The sequence below is a fragment of the Sapajus apella genome, unplaced genomic scaffold (genome assembly GCF_009761245.1).
Source record: "Sapajus apella isolate SASKATOON/1434 unplaced genomic scaffold, GSC_monkey_1.0 scaffold13, whole genome shotgun sequence".
NCBI classification, from domain to species: Eukaryota; Metazoa; Chordata; class Mammalia; order Primates; family Cebidae; genus Sapajus; species Sapajus apella.
Genome location: NW_022436953.1, coordinates 29,047,752 through 29,066,071, shown reverse-complemented (window position 1 = coordinate 29,066,071; position 18,320 = coordinate 29,047,752). Strand labels below are relative to the sequence as shown.

At 43.1% G+C, this 18,320-nt stretch overlaps 1 protein-coding gene across 3 annotated transcripts in view; it reads right to left on the bottom strand.

The window, feature by feature from the left end:
- FANK1 (fibronectin type III and ankyrin repeat domains 1) overlaps positions 1-18,320 on the bottom strand; it is a 149,794-nt gene that overhangs the window by 26,048 nt on the left and 105,426 nt on the right. For all 3 annotated transcript variants that reach the window (XM_032281978.1, XM_032281980.1, XM_032281979.1), the window contains exon 2: positions 3,394-3,571. In XM_032281978.1, the coding sequence (XP_032137869.1) occupies positions 3,394-3,571 (178 nt within the window). The remainder of the gene's footprint in view (positions 1-3,393; positions 3,572-18,320) is intronic.

The window sequence follows — 18,320 nt, the reverse complement described above, 5'->3', positions numbered from 1 at the left end:
TCTCCCCTGCCACAGTGACTGACAATGTTCAGGCAGAGCCGCCGCATTGGCCTCAGCAGCGGTAGGGGGACAGTGCAGGATGGAGCCCCGGCCGACCCACGGTGGGCATGGTGGGTGGGAGACACCCACTGCTGCCATAGCCACCAGCACTGTGACGCTGATGCTTCAGGCAGCATAACTTGGCCTGTGCTGGCCGTTACATATCCCTTGACCATCATCTCTCTCTCTCTGTCTCATCCCATATCCAGTCCATCAGCAAGGTTTTTACATCCATCTTTAAAGCACATCCTGCATCCTCCCGCCTTCCACACTGTTGCGTTGTTTGCCTTCCACATCATGAGGGAGGAATATTTATCTGTTTATCCCCAGTACCATATCCCCAGCATCTGGAGCAGCGTCTGATACGTGGCAGACAGTCGGTAATACATGCTGACGGGGTAAATGGAATGCGTGAGCAGAAATGATCACAGGGATTTAGGGGACAGACAACAAGGTAGTAAGTAAGGAGAGCTTCTCGGTGGAGGTAAAATCTGACCTGGGCAGAGAAAAGAACAGAGTGAGAGGGGACAATCTGTCCAAACAGGGAAAACAACTGAACACACATGCAAGGCATATTCAAAGGACAGTAGGAAATCTGACTGGAGGGTTTGTGCTCAGAAACAAGAGGCAACAAGAAAGGTATGCATGGGCAAACTGTGAAAGGCATTAAATGTTAGTCCAAGGAATTTGGCCTTTATCTTTCAAGAAGTGGAGACCCACCAAAGACAATTTGACAGAAGAAAGATGAAAATGGAAATTGAGCAAGATAGAATGATGAGATAGAAGGTTTAAAAAATAAATGAAAGAGGAATAAGGTCAACTCCTTCCATCAGAAAATACACTGAGCAGGTGTAGGAGCTGGGCATCCAAGAATGAGCTAGACGGAAATGGAGCTTAAATCCTGCAGGGAGCACCACAGCTAATGAGGAGAAGCACAGAAGCGGCTCTACAAATGGAGAACACAGTAACTGATGCTATGAGAAGCCAAGGAGGACCGCCCCGGCCAAAGACAATGTCATTGATTCCAGACAGACTGATGACTGATGAGAACAGAAACCAACAAATCAGGAAGGAGTTCTTAAATCCACAATCCAAAAATCAGGTACTCTAGATAATCACTTTTTACAAAAAAAGTATTTGCTAGTTTAACACTATGTAGAGAAAGACAAAAGGAAGCAAAAGAGGTCAAGATTAATACAGCCTAATTCTGCCACCTAGCGTCAAGGTTTGTACCGTATAATTCTGCAGGAAATGCAGGCATTTCCCCCCTGCCCTTAGAGTGGGGACCACAGATGTCAGTGCCAGCCCCACAACACCAGGCTGTCTTCAAAGTGCGAATGCGTTTTTCAGCCTGACAGCAAACGGGTCTCTGGGGAGAATGCAGACAACACAGACACACACCTCAGGCTGGAAGTCAGCACACGCAGCTGTGGTTTCTCTAGCTGAGGCTGCCTACCTGCAACCCAGCAAAGGAAGAGCCAAGGAAGAAAGAACAATTCAGGATGGCCCCACTCACCTGCCCAACCACAGCCTGTGGTGCTAAGGTGATGTGGGAAAGAAACGTGTCTTTTTCTTTCTCCAGAGAAATACTTATCATAATTCATGCTTTTAGATAGGAACTACCTTCGACGAGTAAAACAACATGATTAAAATAACACTTGAGTAGTTAAAACAAGAATTATTTTTACATTGTAACTACATTTCAGATTTTTTTTAAGGTACACAGAAATTTCTCAAATATCAGATATATTATCACTTGGGTAACAGTTGAAGTTGAAGCCTTCATATACAAATTATATACATACATATTTTTATATATTTTACACACACACACACACACACACACACACCCCCTCATATCAGCACTTTTGTCACAATGCAAATTTGGAAAAGGCCAGAAGAGTGATGGAATTGTTGTGCATCTTGACTGCATCAATGCCAACATCCTGACTGATACTGCACCGCAATTCTCAAAGGTGTTACTACAGGGGAGAAATGGGAAAAGGTACATCCAATCACTCTGTATTATTTCTTACAACTGGACATGAATCTACAATTATTTCACAATTAAAAGTTTAATTATAAACTATATTTCTATCTCATTTTTCGTATTCCTGAATCACAAAATAGTCATTTTGCATTTTGCAAGTGGTAAATCTATCAAGGGAAAGAAATAATTCAGAGCCGATATGAAGGCGAAGAAAAAAAATAGCTTTTCTTTTTGAGACAAGGTCTCCCTCCGTCACCCAGGCTGGAGGTCAGTAGTACAATCGTGGTCTACTGCAGCCTCGACCTCCCAGGCTCAAGCGATCCTCCTACCTCAGCCTCCCAAGTAGTTGGGACTACAGGCATATGCCACCACACCTGGCTAACTTTTGTATTTTTTGTAAAGATGGGATTTTGCTATGTTGTCCAGGCTGGTCTTGAACATCCAGGTTCAAGGGATCCACCCACTTCAGCCTCCCAAAGTGCTGAGATTACAGGCAGGAGCCACCATGCCTGGCCAGAAACGACTTCCTGATTACTCCTGGTGGTATTTGTTCATGCAAGAAGCATTTGGAGGGCCTGCTGTACAGCAGGCAGCACTGTCAAGGAACCAGCTAAAGTGTTAAGCAGGCAGGAGTCTTATTTGTCTCTCACTGAGCTTAATACTGGGTGGGGAGGCAGGAAAGGAACAAGGAAAATAAGTAAACAGGTAAACAACAAAGTAAACAAGTAAACTAAGCAAGCAAGTAAAATCAGCCCAACAGAGCTAAGTGCTACGTGGCATACAAAAAGAGATTCTGAGCTACAGGAGGCTCGCATGGAAGAATGGCTACTTCAGATGGCCTTCTGGGGGCGGCGGCATGTTTGATCTGAGATTAGCATGGTGCAAAGGGACCAGCTGTATAAAAACAGAAGGAAATGTACTCAAGGCAACAGCAACAAGCAAGACCCTGCGATGGGAACCAGCGTGGTATGAGAGAGTTGACGAGGGGACAATGGTATGACATGAGATCAGAGAAGAGTAGACCATGTGGGGCCATCCCTTGTTGAACACAACAGCCTCACGGGAACCTCACCTAATTGTATCAAGCTATCGTTTGAGTCTGTCTCTACATTTTGGATTTTAAATACATATCATTAAAGTATTTCCAAAGTCAAAGAAGCTCTCAAAGTTCCAGAGGTTTAATTTCAGTGTTATCGCTAATGCCTATTTCCCCAAAATTGTAATTCATAAAACAGCATGAATACAAATGATGCTGACTCATTCTTTAATTTCAAACAAGCCATGGCTTTTTAGAGACAACAGAAATCGTTCTAGCTAATCAGGAAGTCAAAGTAAAGTGGTAAGCAATTCAACACTGCACCTACGTATAAATGATACCATAAGTGTGCATTTTGGGGTCTTCTTCTTCAATCGAGAACCTACACCACTGCTCCTGGGGTCCTCGGCGTTTGGCTTTCTTTTCCAGATCCCAGTATAATTCAATGCTGTGATGAGTCACTTTGCCCACAACAGGTGGATGAGGCCTTGAGGATGGCATGATTTCTAAAAAAAAAAAAAAGAATAATACCAAATTTTAGGACCTAGTTTCAATAAGGAAGAGAGACCAGTTGAGCGGATTACAGGTGCTTAGTGATCGGGCTATTTTTTTTTGCACACAAGGCACACATATGAGTATACCTCTCTGCTGTTTCAAGAACCCCTGAAAAGCTACAGAGATATAAAATTCAGCTAAGGCGTGAGCTACCGCAGTCTTCAACAAGCATATTGTACCATACCCATCACGTCACACCACCCATGGACCCTTCCAAAGCGTTGCTTAACATATCAAACTAATAAGGTTGTGGTCGAGCTGCTGGAACTCAGTTTGCTTCTATAATCCTTCAGTGACTGGCTAAGAAACAAAGCCAAGAGATGAATGCTACATCTGATCCAAATATCTGTAACATAGATAACAAAAGTTGACATCTATGCTGTATTAACAGCCCTCGCAAACTAATTAAGAATAAAGGCCCAAGGTTAGCCACGAACCTAGCAAAAGATGAGCAGCACAAAAAGGACAAAAACACATTGCCAAGGTAGTATCAGAAAGATGTCCATATCCCCTCGTGCTCACAGAAATTGATAACAGTGGGGTATAACTTTATCTCCAGACAGAAACTCAAAAAGAGATTTCATAATTATTGAAATTCACAAGATAGGGAGAGGATGTTCTCATGTGCTGGCTGTAGGGAAATATGAATTATGGCCTTTTTAGAGGGCAATGTGGCAGCATCTGTTAAAATTAAAAATACATATACCCCTCTTTCCAGCCATCCCACCCCTGGAAACTTCTGCAGAAATATACATGAGAATGAGTGGACAAGATGGCTGCCAAGAAGCAGCTAGACTGTCTGGCTCTCAAGGAGAACAGACGGGGCGAGTGAATACAACACCTTCAACTGAAACAGCCAGGTACTCACACCAGGACTCATCAAGGAAACAACTTGACTCACAGAGAACGAAGAAAACAAGACAGGACAATGGCCCACCTGGGAGCAACACGGAACCAGGGACCCTCCCCTGTCCACGGAAGCAGTGACTGGATGAGTGACCCAGAAACCAGGCTTCTCCCACAGATCTGTGCAAACCTCAGGTCAAGAGATCTCCTTGTGAACCCCTCTCCACCAGGGCCTTCAGTCTTCGTTCTGACAGACAGAGCTGCATGGAGTCTTGGCAGAGCAGCTGCTCAGGCGTGTGTGGAGACCCTGGAGCCTTAGCTACTCAGGCTTTCCAGCAAAGTGGCCATAGCTCTGGCAAATGGGGAGGTTAGACTCCTGTCCATACCCCTAGGAAAGAGGATGCATCCCGGGGGCTGAGCAGCAACAGCCCGCAGGCCCCACTTCCGCTGCATCGCACAGAAGACCACTGGCTTGGAATTCCAGCCGGCTACCGGTAGTGGCATTGCATGTCCCTAAGAAGGAGCTCCCAGTGGGACTGGCAGGCCACCATCTTTGTTGTTTGGGCACCTTAGCCATTCCAGCCTTTAGGCTTTGGAGAGTCAGAGGCAACACAGGACAGAAGGGATCCCCCAGCACCGCACCGCACCGCAGCTCCACCGAAATGTGGCCAGATTGCTGCTTTAGGCAGGTACCTATCCCGTTCCTCCTCACTGAGCAAGACCTTTCAACAGGGGCCTCCAGCCACCCCTCCCCGAGCTGTCCAACTGACAGAGATCTGAATTTCCCCTGGGATGGCACTCCCGGAGGGAGGGGTGGGTCACCATCTTTGCCGTTTGGGTGCCTTAGCCGTTCCAGCCTGTGGGCTTCATAGTATCTGAGGCAAGCTGGGGCTGAAGCGGACCCCAGCCCAGCACAACCGTTCTACTGAAATGTGGCCAGACTGCTTTTATAAGTGGGTCGCAATCCCATTCCTCCTCACTGGCCGGGACCTCCTAACCAGGGTCTCCAGCCACTTCCTACAGGTGTCTTTGGGCCAAAAGCAGGTTCACACTTCCCTGGGACGAAGCTCCCAGAGGAGGGGACAGGCTGCATCTTTGCCGTTTTGCAGCCTTCACTGGTGACACGTCCAGGTTCTAGAAAATCTGAGGTGACTAGGCACTGGAGCAGGCCCCAAGTATACCACAGCATCCCTATAGAAAAGTGGCCAGACTCACATGAGTGCCTCTTCCCGTACCTCCTCACTAAACAGGTCCCTCCAGGCCTGGGCCTCCAGCCACCCCCTGCCAGAGCTATGGAGCCAGTACCAACTCAGCAACTCCCTGAACAGAGCCTCCAGGGGCAACTGAAAGCCTCTGCCACAACCTCAGCAGTGGAACTGCCCTTGCTACCCTCAAACTAACAAAGGAGCAAAGACCCTAAAAGTGCCTTACCTACACCTCCAACAAGCTACAGTTGACCCAAGCAGAGGCAGCCAGTCCGTCTCCCACGGGTCCCACCCCCCCCACCCGCCATTGCTCATCACCAGACAGGGAACCCCCGGCTTGGGCACACAGCACAAACCCTGCATCTTGGGCTGACTGCACTGAGTGATTGCTGACCCACATCTCTCTGGCGTGGAGCCCCCAGGAGTCAACCAAATGACCCTTGGCCACAAATCCTGCTAAGATCTCTTCCTCTTCTGCCTCTAAGCTGGGGAAAGAACATAAACACTGAGCTCACCCCAGGGCTGCAGTGGGCATCCCAGGAGTGCCAAGTCACGAACTACAGCCAGGACTCAAGTGGGAGAGGAATGGGCAGTTTCAGAGCACTGAGAGGGAACACGGCTGAAACTGTGAGGCAACAGGGAAGCCACACACCCAAGCAAGAATCTACGAACTAACTGACCAATACCCCTCAGCACCGTCTACTGGATCACACCCCAAAGCTTGACCACCAAAAATACCTCATTAACATACCCCGCTCTGAAACCTGAGACAAGTAAGCTTCAAATACAGACCCTACAAAAAGCATTAATCCAGTGAAAACATCCAGAAAAGAAGTCTGTTGACTCTACTCAATCTATATTAAAGGAACACCCACACGCAGAGATGAGAAAGAACCAGCAAGAACTCTCAAATGGCCAGAGTGTCATATGTCCTCCAAATGACCATACCAGTCCTCCAATGAGAGTTCTGTACCGGGTAGAACTGGCTGGAATGAAGGAAACAGAATTTAGAATATGGATAGGAACAAAGATCACTGAGATTCAGGAGGTTGGTGAACCCCAATCTAAGGAAAGTAAGAGTCACAATAAAATGATACAGGACCTGAAGGATGGAATAGGCAGCATAAGAAAGAACCTAATGGGTCCGACAGTGCTGAATAATACAATATGAGAATTTTACGGCCAGGTGCGGTAGTTCACTCCTGTAATCCCAGCACTTTGGGATGCTGAGATAGGTGGATTGCCTGACGTCAGGAGTTCAAGGCCAGCCTGGCCAACATGGTGAAACTCTGTCTCTACTAAAAATACAAAAATTGGTCAGGCATGGTGGCAGGCACCTGTAGCCCCAGCTACTCAGGAGGCTGAGGCAGGAGAATCACTTGAACCCAAGAGGCAGAGATTGCAGTGAGCCAAGATTGCACCACTGCACTCCAGACAGCCTGGGTGACAGAGTAAGACTTTGTCTCACAAAACAAAACAAAAAAAACTTACATTGCAATCATAAGTATTAACAGCAGAATAAACCTGAAGAAAGAATCTCAGAACTTGGAAACTGGTTCTCTAAAATGAGACAGTCAGACAATGAAAGAATAAAAAGGAATGAATGAAACGTCTAAGAAGAATGGGATTATGTAACGAGGCCAAATCTACAAATCACTGGCATCCCTGAAAGGGAGGAGAAGAAAGCAAACAACTTGGCAAATATATTCCAGGATATGATCCATGAAAACTTCCCTAACCTTGCTAGAGGGGCCAGTTGTCAAATTCAGGAAATACAGGAAACTCCTGCAAGATTCCACACAAGATCATCTCCAAGACATATAATTGTTAGATTTTCCAAGGTTGAAATGAATGTATGTTAAAGGCAGCTGGAGAGAAAGGGAAGGTCACCTACAAAGGGATCATCATTAGGCTAACAGTGGATCTCTCAGCTGAAACCTACAATCTAGACGAGATTGAAGTCCTATATTTAATATTCTTTTTTTTTTTTTTTTTTTGTAGAGAGGGAGTTTCACTCATTTTCCCGGGGGGGGAGCAATGGCGCGATCTCGGCTCACCGCAACCTCCGCCTCCTGGGTTCAGGCAATTCTCCTGCCTCAGCCTCCTGAGTAGCTGGGATTACAGGCACGCACCACCATGCCCAGCTAATTTTTTGTATTTTTAGTAGAGACGGGGTTTCACCATGTTGACCAGGATGGTCTCGACCTCTTGACCTCGTGATCCACCCGCCTTGGCCTCCCAAAGTGCTGGGATTACAGGCTTGAGCCACCGCACCCAGCCTATTTAATATTCTTTTTTTTTTCCCTTTATTTATTTTATTGCATTTTAGGTTTTGGGGTACATGTGAAGAACATGCAAAATTGTTGCATAGGAACACACATGGCAGTGTGATTTGCTGCCTTCCTCCCCATCACCTACATCTGGCATTTCTCCCCTTGCTATCTCTCCCCAGCTTCCCACCCCCCACCCTCCCTCCCCTATTTCCCCCCAACTGACCCCAGTGTGTAGTGCTCCCCCCCCATGTCCATGTGTTCTCATTGTTCAACACCCGCCTATGAGTGAGAACATGCGGTGTTTGATCTTCTGCTCTTCTGTCAGTTTGTTGAGAATGATAAAAATATATTCAACAGATAATTTCATATCCAGCCAAACTAAGCTTCCTAGGTGAAGAAGAAAGAGGATCCTTTTCAGACAAGCAAATGTTGAAGAACTTCATTACCAGACCTGCCTTATAAGAGATCTTGGAAGGATCAGTAAATTTAGAAAGGAAAGACCACTACTAGCTACAACAAAAATATACTTAAACACACAGACCAGTGTCACTGTAAAGCAACCACACAAACAAGCCAACATAATAACCAGCTAATGACAAGATCAATGACAGCACCAGCTAATGGCAGGATCAATGATAGGATCAAACAGCACAATGGCAGGATCAAATCTACATGTGTCAATACTAACCTTGAATGTAAACAGGCTAAATGCCCCACTTAAGAGGCACAGAGTGACAAGCTGGATAAAAAAGCAAGACCCAGTATCATGCTGTCTTTAAGAGACCCACCTGACACATAATAACACTCATAGGCTCAAAATAAAGAGATGAATCACAGAGTGACAAGCTGGATAAAAAAGCAAGACCCAGTGTCATGCTGTCTTTAAGAGACCCACCTGACACATAACAACACTCATAGGCTCAAAATAAAGAGATGAAGAAAAATCTATCAAGCAAATGGAAAGCAAAAAAGCAGTGGTTGCTATTCTAATTTCAGACAAAACAGATTTCAAACCAACAAAGATTTAAAGAGAAAAGGAAGGGCATTTCATAATGGTAAATCATTCGATTCAACAAGAAGACCTAACTATCCTGATTTGGTTTGGCTGTGTCTCCATTCAAATCTCAGCCTGAACTGTATCTCCCAAAATTCCCACATGTTGTGGGAGGAACCCAAGGGGATGTAACTGAATCATGGGGATCAGTCTTCCCCATGCTATTCTCATGACAGTGAATAAATCTCACAAGATCTGATGGGTTTATCGGGGGTTTCTGCTTTTGCTTCTTCCTCATTTTCCCTTGCTGCTGCCATATAAGAGTGCTTTTTGCCTCCCGCCTTGATTCTGAGACCTCTCCAGCCATGGGGAACTGGAAGTCCAATTAAACCTCTTCTTCCCAGTCTCGGTTATGTCTTTATCAGCAGCATGAAAACGGACTAAAACAGTACATTGGTACCGGTAGAGTGGGGCATTGCTGAAGAGATACCCGAAAATGTGAAAGCAACTTAGAACTGGGTAACAGGCAGAGATTGCAACAGTTTGGAGGGCTCAGAAGAAGAGGGGAAAATGTGGGAAAGTTTGGAGCCTCCTAGAGATTTACTGAATGGCTTTAACAGAAATGCTGATAGTGATATGAACAATAAGGTTCAGGCTGAGGTGGTCTCAGGTGGAGATGAGGAACTTCTTGGGAAGTTTTAGCAAACATACTGGTGACATTTTGCACCTGCCCTTGAGATTTGTGGAACTTTGAGCCTGGGAGAGATGACTTAGGGTATCTGGTGGAAGAAATTTCTAAGTAGAAAAGCATTCAAGAGGTGACTTGGGTACTGTTAAAAGCATTCCATTGTAAGGAAACAAAGCATAAAAGTTCAGAAAATTTGCAGCCTGAAGATGCAGTAGAAAGGAAAAACCCATTTTTGGAAGAGAAATTCAAGCCAGGTGCAGAAATCTACATAAGTAGCAAGAAGCCTAATGTTAATCCCCAAGACCATGGGGAAAATGTCTCCAGGCCATGTCAGAGACTCACAGCAGCCCCTCCCATCACAGGCCCAGAGGCCCAGAAGGAAGAAGCGGTTTCATGGGCCAGGCCGAGGGTCCCTGTGCTGTGTGCAGTCTAGGGATTTGCTGCCCTGTGTCCCAGCCACTCCAGCCATGGCTGAAAGGGGCCAATGTACAGCTCAGGTGGTGGCTTCAGAGGGAGGGTAGAAGCCCCAAGCCTCAGCAGCTTCCACATGATGTTGAGCCTGCAGATGCACAGAAATCAAAAAGTGAGGTTTGGGAATATCTGCCTAGATTTCAGATGTGTGAAAATGCCTGGAAGACCCAGCAAAAGTTTGCTGCAGGGGCAGGGCCCTCACGGAGATACTCTGCTAGGGAAGTGCAAAAGGGAAATGTGGAGTTGGAGCCACCACACAGAGTCACTACTGAGGCACTGCCTAATGGAGCTGTGAGAAGAGGGCCACTGTCCTCCAGATCCCACCGATAATTTGTACCGTGTTCCTGGAAAAGTCACAGACACTCAATGCCAGCCTGTGAAAGCAGCCAGGAGAGAAGCTGTGACCTGCAAAGCCACAGGGGCAGAGTGGCCCAAGACTATGGGAACCTACCTCTTGCATCAGCATGACCTGGATGTGAAGTCTGGGGTCAAGGGAGATTATTTTGGAGCTTTAAACGTTGACTGCCCCACTGAATTTCAGGCTTGCAAGGGTCACGTGACCCCTTTATTTTGACCAATTTCTCCCATTTGGAATGGCTATATTTACCCAATACCTGTACCCTCATTGTATCTATAGGAAGCAACTAGCTTGCTTTTGATTTTATAGGCTCATAGGCAGAAGAGACTTGTCTTTCCTCAGATGAGACTGAACTGTGAACTTTTGGGTTAATGCTGAAATGAGTTAAGGATTTGGGGGACTGTTGGGAAGGCATGATTGGTTTTGAAATATGAAGACATGACACTTGGAGGGGTCGGGGGAACAATGATATGGTTTGGCTGTGTCCTCACCTAAATATCAACTTGAATTGTTATCTCCCAGAATTCCACATGTTGTGGGAGGGACCTGGGGGAGGTAATCATATTACAGGGGCCAGCCTTCCCCATGCTATTCTCATGGTAGTGAATAAGTCTCATGAGATCTGATGGGCTTATCAGGGGTTTCCACTTTTGCATCTTCCTCGTTTTCTCTTGCTGCTGCCATGTAAGAAGTGTCTTTCACTTCCCACCATGATTCTGAGACTTCCCCAGCCATGTGGAACTGTAAGTCCCATTAAACCTCCTCTTTATCTCAGTTCCAGGTATGTCTTTATCAGCAGCATGAAAACAGACTAACACATATCCTAAATATATAGGCACCCAACACAGGAACACCCAGACTGATAAATCAAGTTCTTAGAGAGCTACAAAGAGACATAGACTCACACTCGATAACAGTGAGACTCCAACACTTCACTGACAATATTAATCATCAAAGAAGAAAATTGACAGATATTCAGGACCTAAACTCAGCATTGAACCAAATGGATCTGATAGACCTTTGTAGAAGTCTCCCTAAAACAACAGAATATACATTCTTCTCATCATCACATGGCACATACTCTAAAACCGAGCACATAATTGAACATAAAACAATCCTCAACAAATGTAAAAGAACAAAAATTTTACCAAATACACTCTCAGACCGTAGTGCAATAAAAATAGAAGTCAACACACTGAAAATCACTCAAAACCATAAAATCACATGGAAATTAAACCGCATGCTGTTGAATAACTTTTGGGTAAATAATGAAATTAAGACAGAAATCGAGACGTTCTTTGAAAATAATGAGAACAAAGGTACAACATACCAGAATCTCTGGGATACAGCTAATGCAGTATAAAAAAGAAAATTCATAGCACTGAATGCCCACATCAAGAAATTAGAAAGGACTCCAACTGACAGCCTCACTTCACCATGGAAAGAATTAGAGAAGCAAGAATAAATCAACCCCAAAGCCAGCAGAAGATAAGAAGTACAAAAATCAGAGCTGAACTGAAGGAAATCAAGACACACATGTAGAATGTAGACCATTTCTACAGAAACTACTCCAAAAATTTCAGGAGGAGGAACTTCTCCCCAACTCATTCTATGAGGCCAGTATCATCTTGATACCAAAACCTGGCAGAGACACAACAAAAAAAGAAAACTTTAGGCCAATATCCTTGATGAACATTGATGTAAAAATTCTCAACAAAATACTGGCAAACAGAATCCAGCAGCACATCAAAAAGCTAATCCATCATCAAGTAGGCACCCTGGGATGCAAGGCTGGTTCAACATATGAACATCAATAAATTTGATTCATCACAGAAATAGAACTAAAGACAAAAACCACATAATTATCTCAATAGATCAGAAAAGGCTTTTGATAAGATTCAACATCCCTTATGTTAAAAGCTCTCAATAAACTAGGTATTGAAGAAACATATCTCAAAATAATAAAAGCCTTCTCTGACAAACTGGCAGCCAACATTATACTGAATGGGCAACAGCTGGATGCCTTCCCCTTGAAAACTAGCACAAGGCAAGAATGCTCTCTCTCAACACTTCTATTCAGCATAGTATAGGAAGTCCTAGCCAGAGCACTCAAGCAAGAGAAGGAAATAAAGCACATCCAAATAGGAAGAGAGGAAATCAAACTATCTGTTTGCAGGTGAAATTATTCTATACCTAGAAAACCCCACAGTCTCAGCCCAAAAACTCCTTCAGCTAAACAACTTCAGCAAAGTTGCAGGATACTAAATCAATGTACAAAAATTACTAGCATTCCTATATATCAACAACAACCAAATTAAGAGCCACATCAGAGAGGCAATACCATTTACAATTGCCACACACACAAAATACCTAGGAATACAGTTAACCAGGGAGGTGAAAAATATCTAAAGTGAGAATTACAAAACACTGCTCAAATAAATCAGAAAAAATAAAACCAATGGAAAAACATCCCATACTCATGGATAAAAAGAATCAGTATCCTTAAAATGGCTATAAACAATTTTACAGATTCAATGCTATTCCTATCAAATTACCAATGATATTCTTCACAGAACTAGAAAAAAATATTTTAAAATTTATATAAAACTAGCTGGGTGTGGTGGCTCACACCTGTAATCCCAGCACTTTGGGAGGCTGAGGCAGGCGGATCACCTGAGGTTGGGAGTTTCAGACCAGCCTGACCAACATAGAGAAACCCCATCTCTACTAAAAATACAAAAATAGCTGGGCGTGGTGGTGCATGCTTGTAATCCCAGCTACTCAGGAGGCTGAGGCAGGAGAATCACTTGAAAACAGGAGGTGGAGGTTGAGGTAAGCCAAGATCATGCCATCGCACTCCAGCCTGGGCAAAAAGAGCAAAACTCCGCTCAAAAACCAAAACAAACAAACAAAAAAAAAATTATATGGAACCAAGCAAAGAGCCCAAACAGCCAAGGTAATCCTTATCAAAAAGAACAAAGCTGGAGAAATCACATTACCTGACTTCAAACTATACTATAATGCTACAGTGACCAAAACAGCATGGTTCTGGTACAAAAATGGGCACAAACTCCACTAATAATGTGCCAGTGACCAAAGCAACATGGTGCTGGTATAAAAACGGGCACATAACCAATGGAACAGAGAGTCTGGAAATAGGGCAACATACCTATGACTATCTGAATTTTCACAAACCTGACAAAAACAAGCAATGGAAAAAAGACTCTGTATTCAATAATTGGTGCTGAAATAACTGGCTAGCCATATGCAGAAGATTGAAGCTGGACCCCTTCCTTACACCATATACAAAAATCAACTCAAGATGGATTGAAGACTTAAATGTAAAACCCAAAACCATAAAAACCCAAAAGACAACCAAGGCAATACCATCCTGGACATAGGAACAGGCAACGATTTCATGACAAAGACAACAAAAGCAATCATAACAAAAGCAAAAATTGACATATAGGATCTAATTGAACATAAGAGCTTCTGCACAGCAAAAGAAACCATCAACAGAGTAAGAAGACAATCTACAGAATGAGAGAAAATATTTGCAAACTATGTATCTTACAAAGGTCTAATACCCAGCATCTATAAGGAACTTAAACACATTTACAAGAGAAAAACAAACAACCCCATTAAAAATTGAGCAAAGGACATCAACAGATATTTCTCAAAAGAAGACATACATATAGCCAACAAACATATGCAAAAAAGATCAATATCGCTGATCATTAGAGAAATGCAAATCGAAACCACACAGAGATGCCCTCTCACTCCAGTCAGAATGGCTGTTATTAAAAAGCAAAAAACTAACAGTTGTTGGTGAGGTCGCAAAGGGAACCTTTATACACTGTTGGTGAGATAAATTTGTTCAATCATTGTGGAAAGCAGTAGGGCAATTCCACAAAGAGCTAAAAGCAGAACTACCATTTGACCCAGCAATCCCATTACTGGTTATATAACCAGAAGAATATAAAGCATTCTACCATAAACACACATGCATATGGATGTTCATTGCAGAAGTGTTCACAATAGCAAAGACATGGAATCAACCTAAATGCCCATCACTGACAGACTAGATAAAGAAAACGTGGTACATGTACACCATGAAACATTATGCAACCATAAAAAAGAATGAGATGTCTTGTGTGGGAACATGGATGGAACGGGAGGCTATCATCTTTAGCAAACTAATTCAAGAAGAGAAAATCAAGTACTGCATGTTGTCTCTAATAAGAGGGAGCTAAATGATAACTTATGAACACAAGGAAGCAACAGACACTGGGGTCTACTTGAAGTGGGAGAGTGAGAGGAGCAGAAGAGGTAGCCTTTGGGTGTTGAGCTTAATACCTGGTGTTGTAATATTATGTACAACAAACTCCTGTGACTCATGTTTATCTATGTGACAAACCTGCACATGTACTCCTAAACCTAAAAAATTAACAAAATAAAAATAGATACACACAGACACACATACAGAAGGACATTACTACAGTTTTCAGCACTTTACAGCAAAACAAAACAAAACAAAAGAGCCATTATAAGGGAATGGACAAATAAGTTATTCTATGTCCATGAAGTGGAATATTATACACCGTTTGAAAAAATGAACTTGTTCTACACTAGATGCTTGGAAAGGACTTCTGCTAAGCACTGTTGGATGATAAATCAAGGGGCAATATTAGACAGATCAACAAGACAGAAAATTAACAAGGATATCCAGCACTTGAACCCAGATCTGGACCAAGCAGACCTAATAGACATCTAGAGAACTCTCTACCCCAAATCCACAGAATATACATCCTTGTCAGCACCACATCACACCTACTCTAAAATTGACCACATAATTGGAAATAAACCAATCCTCAACAAATGCAAAAGAACCGAAATAATGACAGTCTCTCAGACCACAGTGCAACCAAATTAGAACTCATGATTAAGAAACTAACTCAGGACAAGATGGGCCGAAAGCGAAGAAGGAAGCTCCTGCCCCTCCTAAAGCCGAAGCCAAAGCGAAGGCTTTAAAGGCCAAGAAGGCAGTGTTGAAAGGTGTCCACAGCCACAAAAAAAAGAAGATCCGCACGTCACCCACCTTCCAGCGGCCCAAGACACTGTGACTCCGGAGGCAGCCCAAATATCCTCGGAAGAGTGCCCCCAGGAGAAACAAGCTGACCACTATGCTATCATCAAGTTTCCGCTGACCACTGAGTCTGCCATGAAGAAGATAGAAGACAACAACACACTTGTGTTCATTGTGGATGTTAAAGCCAACAAGCACCAGATCAAACAGGCTGTGAAGAAGCTCTATGACATTGATGTGGCCAAGGTCAACACCCTGATTCGGCCTGATGGAGAGAAGAAGGCATATGTTTGACTGGCTCCTGATTACGATGCTTTGGATGTTGCCAACAAAATTGGGATCATCTAAACTGAGTCCAGCTGGCTAATTCTAAATATATGTATATCTTTTCACCATAAAAAAAAAAAAATAAAGAAATTAACTCAGAACCACACAGCTTCAGGGAAATTGAACAGCTGGCTCCTGAATGTCGACTGGATAAACAATGAAATGAAGGTAGAAATAAAGATATTCTTCGAAACCAATGAGAACAAAAACACAGCAGAGCTGAAGGAGATAGAGACACAAAAAAACTCTTCAAAAAAAATCAATAAATCCAGGAGCTGGTTTTTTTTTAAAAGATCAAAAAAATAGACCAGTAGCCAGATTAATAAAAAAGAAAAGAGAGAAGAATCAAATAGATGCAATGAAACATGATAAAGGGGATATCATGACAGATTCCACAGAAATACAAACTACCATCGGAGATTACTACAAACAACTCTACGCACAGAAACCAGTAAATCTGGAAGAAATGGATAAATTCCTGGACTCTTGCACCCTCCCAAGCCTAAACCAGGAAGAAGTCGAAACCCTGAACAGACCAATAACAAGGGCTGAAGTTGAGGCAGCAATGAATAGCCTACCAACCAAAAAAAGTCCAAGTCCAGATGGGTTTACAGCCGAATTCTATCAGATGTACAAAGAAGAGCTGGTACCACTCCTTCTGCAACTATTCCAAACAATCCAAAAAGAGGGAATCCTTCCCAAATCATTTTATGAGACCAACATCATCCTGATACCAAAATCTGGCAGAGACTCAACAAGAAAAGAAAACTTCAGGCCAATATCCATGATGAACATAGATGCAAAAATCTTCAATAAAATACTGGCAAACCGATTGCAACAGCACATCAAAAAGCTTATCCATCACAATCAAGTGGGCTTCTCCCCAGGGAGGCAAGGGATAAACAGAACCAAAGACAAAAACCACATGATTATCTCAATAGATGCAGAGAAGGCCTTCGACAAAATTCAACAGCCCTTTATGCTAAAAACTCTCAATAAACTAGGTATTGACAGAATGTATCTCAAAATAATAAAAGCTATTTACGACAAACCCACAGCCAATATCATAATGAATGGGCAAACACTGGAAGCATTCCCTTTGAAATCTGGCACTAGACAAGGATGCCCTCTCTCACCACTCCTATTCAATATAGTATTGGAAGGTCTAGCCAGAGCAATTAGGCAAGAAAATGAAATAAGTTTATTCAATTAGGAAAGGCAAATTACGAAAGGCGGAAGTTAAGTTGTCTCTATTTGCAAACAACATGATCGTTTATTTAGAAGACCCCATTGTCTCAGCCCAAAATCTCCTGAAACTGATAAGCAACTTCAGCAAAGTCTCAGGATACAAAATCCATGTGCAGAAATCACAAGCATTCCTATACACCAATAACAGACTAACAGAGAGCCAAATTGAGAGCAAACTACCATTTATAATTGCTACAAAGACAATAAAATACCTAGGAATACAACTTACAAAGGATGTAAAGGACCTCTTTAAGGAGAACTATAAACCACTGATTAAGGAAATAAGAGAGGACACAAACAAATGAAAAAACATTCCATGCTCATAGTTAGGAAGAATCAATATCATGAAAATGGCCATACTGCCCAAAGTAATTTACAGATTCATCACTATCCCCATCAAGCTACCAATGACCTTCTTCACAGAACTGGAAAAAAAACACCTTAAACTTCATATGGAACCAAAAGAAAGCCTGCATAGCCAAGACAATCCTAAGCTAAAAGAACAAAGCTGGAGGCATCATGTTGCCCAACTTGAAACTATACTACAAGGCTACAGTAATCAAAACAGCATGGTACTGGTACCAAAACAGAGATATAGATCAATGAAACAGAACAGAGGCCTCAGAGGCAACACCACACATCTACAACCATCTGATCTTTGACAAACCAGGCAAAAACAATAAATGGGGAAACGATTCCCTATTTAATAAATGGTGTTGGGAAAACTAGGGGAGAAATAGCATTAGGAGAAATACCTAATGTAGATGACAGGTTGATGGGTGCAGCAAACGACCTTACCATGTATGTACCTATGCAACAATCCTGCAAGATCTGCACATGGACCCCAGAACCTAAAGTACAATTTAAAAAAAAAAAAAAAACACACAGAATATCCATTTTGTCAAAGGTAACAAGGGGTACAGTAGCGTGTATACTGTATTGTTTAGCATGTAATTGTTCTGTTAGTTTTGTCTCCCCTGCTACACTTTAAAGTTTCTTATAGGTTTGGTCTATGTCTTACACTTCTTTGAAACTTCTCCCTATATCTCAATGCTTCTTGAGCCTCAAATGTGTCACAGATTTACTGCATTGCTCATTTAAAAAGAAAGGATCTTGGATTTCCCTTGAGCCAATGTCCTAAGTAGCTGATCAGCCATGCTCTGAAGACCCAGGGGTCCTTCTACAGTGAAGTCCCACTGAGGAA